The sequence below is a fragment of the Syngnathus typhle genome, linkage group LG11, assembly GCF_033458585.1.
Source record: "Syngnathus typhle isolate RoL2023-S1 ecotype Sweden linkage group LG11, RoL_Styp_1.0, whole genome shotgun sequence".
NCBI classification, from domain to species: domain Eukaryota; kingdom Metazoa; phylum Chordata; class Actinopteri; order Syngnathiformes; family Syngnathidae; genus Syngnathus; species Syngnathus typhle.
In genome coordinates, this window is record NC_083748.1 from 845,971 (window position 1) to 855,609 (window position 9,639).

The 9,639-nt window shown below is 46.2% G+C and overlaps 1 protein-coding gene across 1 annotated transcript; it reads right to left on the minus strand.

Moving 5' to 3' along the window:
• Positions 1-3,563: 3,563 nt before the first annotated feature.
• Positions 3,564-7,425, minus strand: LOC133161742 (protein phosphatase 1 regulatory subunit 15B-like). Its single transcript, XM_061290325.1, has 2 exons — positions 5,295-7,425; positions 3,564-4,249 (listed from the first exon to the last, which is right to left on the minus strand). The coding sequence occupies exons 1-2, from the start codon at positions 6,753-6,755 to the stop codon at positions 4,037-4,039; spliced, it is 1,674 nt and encodes a 557-aa protein (XP_061146309.1). The 5' UTR covers positions 6,756-7,425; the 3' UTR covers positions 3,564-4,036.
• Between the last annotated feature and the right edge of the window lie 2,214 nt (positions 7,426-9,639).

The window sequence follows — 9,639 nt, forward strand, 5'->3', positions numbered from 1 at the left end:
TTCCTTGTCGCCAAAATGTTGTGTTCCTCAATAAAACAGTCTTTGTTTAACTTCAACTCTTTTATTTCCACATGTCCGTTTCTTGTTAGCTGCTAGTTCCTTGCTCGCTCTCTAGTCATTTGCTGTTCTCGCGATAAGATAACAACAGCGATACTACAGATAGTGACAGTGAAAGAGAAGTTTTTGAAGAGAAAAAATGCTGACACTGTATTCAGCACACACTGGTGTGCAGTGAGAGACGTTCAGCTGTGCCGTGGGATTGTCCAATATAAATTACGGAGCGCATTGTAAACAGGATCGCCGAACCACTGGTCAGTTCGCGCAAGGCCTAGTCAGCCACTTGCTAATCGTGCATGCATGGAGAATCGGAGAATCTTGAGATTTCATATTGTGTCGGTCTGATTATATTGCATCGGCACATATTCCGTTAATGTGTGTGTTGCTGTGTGCTTTTGCTAACCGTCTAAAACCTTTTTTAAAAACTCACTTTTATTTTAAAAAAAGGAATACAATTTAAAGAATATTTAGTATTTATTTCTATTAAAATATTCAACTCTCCATACATATATATAGGAATAGGATTTTACGTCTTTCGTTGTAATATAACTGATTTTAATATTGGAGCATAACAGATTTTTGTTGGCGGGGTGCCGCGAGATTTTGTCCAATGAAAAGGTGTGCCGTGAATGAAAAAAAATTTGGGAAACACTGCTTTAGGGCAGTTCCCGTAAAGATCGGCACGACTTGTCAGTTAATGCATCTGATCTCCGATCACCGGAAAATAGGAAAAGAACGGGCCGATCCGATCTCAAGATCGGCATATCCCTAATCTGATTATTGAGACCCACCTAAATCCACGAACGATCAACATCTCGCATTTGAGCTTGTGGAAAGAGAACTCAGCTTTAGTGCATGAAGAGCAGTCAAACTGGATATAGGTACGTCGCGTTACAAGATCGATGTCGGCATCGCCACTTGGCCTTGGTGCTCACCCCTCATCCATTTGCCGTCTTCGTGCGAGTGGACTAGATCAGTGGTCCCCAACCTTTTTTGCGCCACGGACCGGTTACATGTCAGAAATATTTTCTATATTATTATTTATTATTTTCTTTATTATTATTTTATACATTTATATAAATAAAACATTTATAATAAATATATAAATACGTTGAAATAAAATGATATGACTGACATAAAAACAAGTACAAATGACAAAAATAAAACTCACCATTACGTTGAATTGGTGGGAGGACTGAGTTTGTTTCTCAGAAACGAGCCGGTCCCATCTAGACGCAATCGGAGACAATGACACCCGGAGTGATTAAGGTTAGTCTTTTATTGCAGGATCCTTGGTCTCCATGTGTTGAAGCAGTTTTGAATGCTTCATCGCCTGGTTAGTTACCCTGTCGCCACATATTAACTTTGCGGGCTCGACTGGGGAAACATGTCACGTGACCGGGACGAGTGTCCTGAATTCATTAATCGTCGCTAAATTTTTTTTTTTTCTGTGCGGCTTGGCGGCCCGGTACCAAGTGACCCACGGACCGGTACCAGTCCGCGGCCCGGTGGTCGGGGACCACTGGACTAGATGAAGCTGTGCTAAAGGGAATGTAAACCCAGTCAATGAGGTAAAAAAAAGTCCAACTCCCATTCCGTATGAAAATTATACGGTTTGGGTTCTTACTTGGTCCAGCAACCCCACTCATTTTTGATGGTTATAGACTTTCTTTAGTTCAAAAGAAATAAGCGAGTGTGTGTGTTGATGTGTAATGCGTTGATTAGCTTGTTAGCTTTGGTGCATACGCAATTGATCCATATACAAGGCACTCTGCATTATTTGGCGCACTGTGGTTTTTTGAGTAACTTATAAGCGTTTACCGTTTTTTTCCGTGTATAGTGCGCAAAATTTAACTAATTTATTGTCCTAAAATCTGGGGTGCGCATTATACATGGGTACAAAAAAAAATGTAATTTTTTTTTTTTTTTTTAAGTCCCAATGATCGTCACACACGCAGGGAGGCAATGGGTCCCATTTTTATAGTCTTTGGTATGGTCTTAACTAGGCTGGATGTAATTTTTTTTGTTGGCATTGATTTCTCCGACTGCCCGTAAACGCACCACCGCGCTCCGTGCGCGCACGGGACAGCAAACGAGCAGGTGATCGAGCAAGCGTCTGATACAAGAGCATTGCGGTCGCATGGAGCGTGTTTGAAGTGAACAGCAGAGAAGAAAGGAACAAGGCAAACTGTTGTGAAATAAAATGCACAGAACGGATGCGCAAGACACGTCAGCTATATAAAGAGCGAGAGTTGTTTTCTTCCTATTAGTTTCAATTCACAGTTTAATTAGCAGTTTCAATCAGCAAATAAAATGCGTATTACAGGTCGGTCATATTTTATTTCACAACACTTTGCCTTGTTCCTTTGGTCTCTGCTGTTCATCCTAAAACACAAAGGCGCTCTTTAAGCAATGCGACAGTGAGCGCCCGGCGCGCTGCGGTTGCGCGACCGCACCAAATTAAGCTCCCTGCGCAGTGCGCTCTGAGGTCCACTTAAATTTTAGAAAGTACATCAGGACTTTAAAAATATCTTCTAAATTTCAGCGACGGTCACAATAATCGACCAGCGCGGTGCAGTTGGGCGGTCGGCGGCGCGCTACGGTTGAGCGTTCTCTCTCGCGCTTTCTCTCTCGCACACACGCGCACACACGCACACACGCAAACCGGATATCATACGGAGGCCGCCATAACAGATGCGCAGAACGGATGCGCAAGACACGTCAGCTATATAAAGAGCGAGAGTTCAGTTCTCTACCTAAATCCGTATTACAGGTAATATTTTATTTCGCAACACTTTGCCTTGTTCCTTTCTTCTCTGCTGTTCACTTCAAACACGCTCCATGCGACCGCAATGCTCTCGTATCAGACGCTTGCTCGATCACCTGCTCGTTTGCTGTCCCGTGCGCGCACGGAGCGAGGTGGTGCGTTTACGGGCAGTCGGAGAAATCAATGCCAACAAAAAAAATTACATCCAGCCTAGTTAAGACCATACCAAAGACTATAAAAATGGGACCCATTGCCTCCCTGCGTGTGTGACGATCATTGGGACTTAAAAAAAAAATAAAAAATAAAAAAAAATTCATAAAAATTGGGTGCGTATTATACATGGGCACAGGCTTTTTTCCAGCATCAGCATGCCATTTTTAGGGTGCGTATTATACATGGGGGCGCACTATACACGGAAAAAAACGGTAAGTGCGCGCTATAGTGCAGACAATACGGTATATAAATAAAATGGACTTAACAAATGCAAGTAATGCCGTTGGAATTTCCGACTGGCTGTCAACCCATAACAGCGATTTAGAAAACAGGTGCGGCCTCATCGTCCGTTTGCTCTGCTCTGGGCTACTTGGATGTCCTTTTCAGTCCACGCCAAGTTATCAAATTCATGATAGACAACTGAAAATAGCTAAAGTAAGTATCCTTTAACAAAGCACGCATGTTTCAAAACATGCTTAGAAAAAGGTTAACATAAAGAAAAGTCAAAAGACAATAAGGACGCCTGTTGCTAGGCAAACACCAAGCTGTTGATGTTTTTTATTGATCAGCTGAGCAAACAACAGCAGGAGGTCACCCCACAAAGTGACCGCTCTTTACAAAAATACAATTGAAGCATTTGTGTTTAAAATATGTTCCCCGCCAGAGGTATCATTGCTGTGGGGCTATCATCTAATTTTCCATTCATTGAAAAAAGATTTGAACTCTCAAAACAGAGGTGGCCCCTCACAATAAAAGTCTTGTTTGTGTGTGTGTGCGCCTCAAATGACATGGAAACGTGACCGCTCCGTGGATCTCGCATGTAAATTAATGCATGACCGGAGTCTTAATACTTTTGAGCATGTGGCCAGCGGTCAGGTGAACACTCTTTGGTTTTCAATCAAAACAGAGCCCATAGGCTGGAGGGGAAAATAAACGGCAATATGTTGCGTTCCATTTGGCATTGAGGGATCGGGCTCGTTTGTCAGACGCGTTGGCACTCTATTCGGTGTGGTGCCCGGTGATGCGGCAGTACGCCCGACGTCGATGCTCGGGCTGCAGGCAATAAGCCAGGGTGAGCTCCACCTCCCGGCAACGCCTCAGGAAGCGGCCTCGGTCACGCGCCAGCTGCTCCCATGGCCCCCGACGGTCCTCTTCAGCCACATTGGCACCTGACGCGATCAAGAACTCCTCTACCACGTCGCTGAAGCGAACCTGAGCGACAACGACTTAGATGTGAATCAAACGACATCAGGCACAGGAAGTGCCATCCTGTGTGATAGCTGGAAACTAGGGATGCACCAAAAATTCGGCCACCGAAGATTTTCAGCCGAAAATGACCCAAAAGTGCATTTTCGGTTTTTGGCCGAAAGACCTAAATCACCGAAACAACACGGCCGAAACTTGTGATGACGTGAGCAAACAGCGCAGCCAGCACACGGGAAAACGGGATAAGAGCCAGCATGTCTGCGGTGTGGATTGATTTCACTATCTCAGAGAAAGACCCACGGATAGCGATTTGCAAAACATGCAATGCTGAAATTTCAAGAGGGGGTGCATCTGCAAAAATTGTTGTTGGATTTGTTGTTGATAAAGGCTATGGTAACCATTGTTTTGATACACTTTTATGTTGTACACACAGAACAAAATTTAAAAGGCACTTGACTTATGCACTTTGTGTTTTTATAAGAGAACATATTTAATTTTACAGTCTTTCAGCAGGCCAGTCAGTTATAAGCCTGTAAATTATTATTTAATGTACACATGAGTGGGGTCAAGTTAAACATTTTATTTTTGAATTTTAATTTATATTGTGCATTGTTGTAATGTCAGTGCTAAATAAATATTTTCGTACTTTTGTAACTGGTTTATTGCAATGCCTTGATTTTAGTGAGTACACATGTAGCCATAAATGCTGTGGTTCGAATAACTGACATAATCATTTCTTTCGGTGTTTCGGTTTTCCGCCTTGGTTTCCTCATTTTTGGTTTTCGGTTTCGGCCAAGAATTTTTATTTCGGTGCATCCCTACTGGAAACACGATGAGCACAAGCCACTGTGCCACAAGAGCAAACGCTGTGCAGGAACTACATAGAAGCACTTCAAAAGAATAGCCTGACTAGCAAGTCAAAATTTGACCAAGTTTTAAAACATCACACAGGAAGTGGACATGTTAGCTTAGACATGCCACAGGCGCAAACAGGAAGTGAGTTGGCTTATCTCAGGATTCAGCGAGCTTGCACAACAAAATAAAAGCCTACCTTTTTAGCCTGGGTGAAAGGTCGCACCAAGCCACTATCCATCCTCGGGGGCAGAGCCGGTGCTTTCCCGGTGCTTAGCGGTTCCTGGAAGTTGAGCAAACTGTAAGGGTCGGAGGGGGTCATCGACGCCAACAGCAGGAGGCTTTCTGCCTCGTCAGCTTCGTCTGCCTCGCCGCCGGAGTCATCCCACACGTCCTGACCCGAGGCGGTGGTGGCAGGAATGGAGCAAGGCTCCGCGCAAGCCGTGTGGAGACAGGCACTGATGTTTGGAGGGTTGCACGAGTCGTCGTGGTGACACACTGATGCAAGCAGACGCCCCACCTCCTCATCCGCCACGTCGCAAACTCCTCCGTCTTCGTCGGATGACAATCGATCCGACGAGAGGTCAGACGAGCCCGAACTGTCAAAGCCATCGTCTTGGGCGGAGTCTGCATCTGACTGGCTGTCATGTTCACCGCTGCCGCGCGGGCAGCCCATGATGAAGGCGATGCTGGCGTTACGGCATTGCGGCACTGCCGTCCGGGTCAAGCGATTCACCTCCGTCTTATCGGCCGCCTGACTGGCGGAGTCCGTCCCATCCGGCAGCTTTACGTGTGCTTCGCAGAGCGCCGCGGCCGATTGCCAGGCGTGACCGTCGACGGCAGTCTCACGACTCTCCGTCGCCATCTTGAAGGGTGGGCCTTCTTCAGGCACGCGACCCGCCTCCATCTCCCCTGCCGTTTTATTAGGGAGTCCGTCCCATAAAACGGGACCCGGCACGTCCGACAGCTTGACGCTGACCGAGAAACACGCATGAAGCTTGAGGCCGTGTTCCTCCTCCAGGCTGTAGTAGCCATTGTCCTGGTCGCCGCCATTCGGGGCACCTTCCGGGCCTGCATTGACTGACGCTTGCTGTTTGTGGACGACGCCTCCAGCGTTTTTTACCAACCGGTCGCCAGAGACAAAAATGCGGCACTGCTTTTTTGTCAACTGTGAGCTTTGCAAGACACCCAAGTGCTTATGCACTGATTCCAGTTCAGCGTGGGACCAAGGAGCGGACAGCGGGTTTCCTTCCCGAAAGTCACTCCACCGGGCCTTCATCCCGTCCTTCTGCACGTCCCAAGCAAAGAAGGTCCCGGAAGGAGAAGCCTCGGGATTCCGTCCCGGCTCGATCTCCAATTGGCGGAGGGAATGCTCGCTGTCGCTGAGCCAGGGCGCGCAAAGCTCGTCCTGCTCTTGGGCCACATCTGCTCGGCTCACGCCAGGCTGCCACACCGGGCCGGTGCTTGCACCGCCTCCCCCGACAAGGCCCGGAAGATATTTGGAGACGAAAGACAGCGCGGGCCTGGACAGCACCGAGAGCAGGCCGAGCCACGAGCTGTCGTGAGCAGCCAGGCCGGCAGAGGAGCCGCGCAGGGCGGTCGCGGAGGCCAGGTTCCGCCCGTGCGGTAGTCCGCCCTCGCTGCTGACATTATTCAACATATTTACTCCTACTGCTTCAGTTGAGTTCTCAATCGCACACAAGCAACACTTGAGAGTGGTCAGTTTCCAGAAGCTGAAAATGTGACAACCGTGACGTCAAACGGATAACTCGAGTCCACTTTTGTCCCCGCTTGCCACTTAAAAGTTTCCGCAATGGATGCGCGTCCTTCCCAGAGACATTGTGCTTACTCGGATTGGCGAGATGCCCAGCGAAAGTGAGGGCCGGTGGGCACCGGGGCAAGGCGAACGTCGACCCGGTGGAGGTCGTCGTCGGCGGCGCTTTGACCACTCCGCTGCTCATTCGGTGCAGGGTGAACACCGAAGACCTGGCAAGACCCCATCCAAGCCATGCTGTTCGTCTCCGGACGCCGATCGGAGAGGGCCGGAAGCTCCCCCGGTCGGCTTGTCTTAATTTACCTTATCTTATTTTAGCTTAGCCCAACTAATCTTAGCTTCGCAACTCGTCTATGGCCTAAAGTGCCTCCCCTGCAAAGGAATCCGCTTCCACGTAACAAAAAACCTCTTCTGGTGTCGTCTACGAGTCCCAAACCCTTTGTTGGGACATTAATGAGGACTTTGAGGGCAAAAGCTTGGCCTCCAGCTACCTCGCTCTTTTCCGTAGTGCGACCAAAAGATTTCATCAGAAAGTCAAGGGAACGTCCACCAGTGGCAGGCGTGTGTGTTGGCAGGGAGCGTCGCGGTGTTATTGGAGCCGAACACCCCCTGACATACAGGACTGTCTCAGAAAATTAGAATATTGTGATAAAGTTCTTTATTTTCTGTAATGCAATTAAAAGAACAAAATGTCATACATTCTGGATTCATTACAATTCAGCTTAAATATTGCAAGCCTTTTATTATTTTAATATTGCTGATTAAGACTTACATCTTAAGAAAACTCAAATATCCTATCCCAAAATATTAGAATATTTACTCAGACCAAGTAAAAAAACAAGATTATAAACAGAAAAACAAAATCAAACATTTGAAAATGTCCATTGATGCACTCAGTACTTGTTTGAGAATCCTTTTGCACGGATTACTCCATCAATGCGGCGTGACATGGAGGCAATCAGCCTGTGGCATTGCTGAGGTGTTATGGATGCCCAGGATGCTTCAATAGCGGCCTTTAGCTCATTTGCATTGTTGGGTCTGGTGTCTTTCAGCTTCTTCTTCAAAATACCCACATATTCTCTATGGGGTTCAGGTCAGGGGAATTGGCAGGCCAATCGAGAACAGTAATGCCATCACTCAGTATCACTCAAAGCGATACTGTAACTAATCTCGGGGTAATATTTGACCAAACTCTCTCCTTTCAAAAGCACATTAAGAATATAACCAGAATTGCGTTTTTTCACCTTCGTAATATTGCAAAGATTCGTCCGATCCTCTCGACCGGTGATGCAGAAACTATTATTCATGCGTTCGTTACGTCGCGCCTGGACTACTGTAATGTACTATTATCGGGTCTTCCTAAGTCCCGCATCAAAAGTCTACAGTTAGTACAAAATGACAATTTGATCACATTACCCCAATACTAGCCAACTTACATTGGCTCCCGGTCCATCTAAGATGTGATTTCAAGGTTCTTCTATTAACCTATAATAGAAAATCACTGCGTGGCTTAGCGCCTTCATATCTCGTCGACCTAGTTGTTCCTTATGTTCCGTCTCGTAACCTTCGTTCGCAAAACGCTACCCTTTTAGTGACACCGAGGGCCAAGAAAATGTCTGCAGGCTCTAGAGCATTTTCTATTCGGGCTCCAGAGCTTTGGAATGCCCTACCAATGGATATTAGAACTGCTACCTCAGTAGAAACATTTAAGACACGTTTAAAGACACATTTCTATGACATGGCCTTTAACTAACCTGTAGTGGCCGATTCGGCTGGAGTTTGTTTTCTCTCCCTCTCCACCCCCTCCCTCCCCCCTCCCCGGCCGGGGAGGTGGTTAGGTGGCACCCATGCTGACAGCGGCTATCTGGATTCTCGTGGGTCAATTCAGGATGGGGGAACTGCAGCTCAACCTCCTCGTAGACACTGCCAGGACAATTGAGGGATCCTTCGGCAGCCCTCTGCTCTGACATGGACATCCACTTTTTATTTCATTGATGTTCATGTTGTATCATTTGTGCCCTCTCTGCATCCATTCCAACCTGGTGATCCTGAAAGGGGGATCCTTCCATCTGTGGTCCCTTCTCAAGGTTTCTTATTTTCCCCTAGTAGGGGTTTTTAAGTTTTTCCTTGCCCTTTTGGGAGCTTAAGATCAGGGGATGCTTTGAGAATAATTGTCAATTTCTGTCTATGTGAAGCCCTTTGAGACTGCTTGTGATTTAGGGCTATACAAATAAACTTGACTTGACTTGACACCATTTACTGGTGGTTTTGGCACTGTGGGCAGGTGCCAGATCATGCTGGAAAATGAAATCATCATCTCCATAGAGCTTTTCAGCAGACGGAAGCACCTGTCACTTTGCTTGTGACAAAAGGAGCCTTCAGAACTGAATTTTCTTCTCAATTTTTCATTCAAATCAATTCACTCAAATCATTCTCGTTATGAAAGATTTGATCACAAAACGTGTGGCTTTTTCTTAAATTAACACGTTTGACATTGCTATAGTGTCAGCTTTTAATTATATTGCGCTGTCATTTTAAAGCAAATTAATAAATGCAACAATATTAATTTGCTTTGAAAATACCTGAGTAATAAAATGGATGGATGAATGATGGTCACAATTAAGTATAATAACTCCTTTGTAATATATACTCCTTGTTGCATGTAATAGTACCCAAAAAGAGGAGTTTCTTTGCATCGAGGTTTATGCGAAGAGCTCGCGTAATTACATCGTTGCTTTTTGGTGAAGTAAATGAGTGTTCCGTCTGTACG

Coding starts and splice junctions, on each gene's coding strand:
- LOC133161742 (XM_061290325.1), bottom strand. CDS start 6,755: ATGTTGAATAATGTCAGCAGCGAGGGCGGACTACCGCACGGGCGGAAC. Junction 4,250..5,294: donor CTTTCACCCAGGCTAAAAAG/GTAGGCTTTTAT, acceptor GTTGTCGCTCAG/GTTCGCTTCAGCGACGTGGT.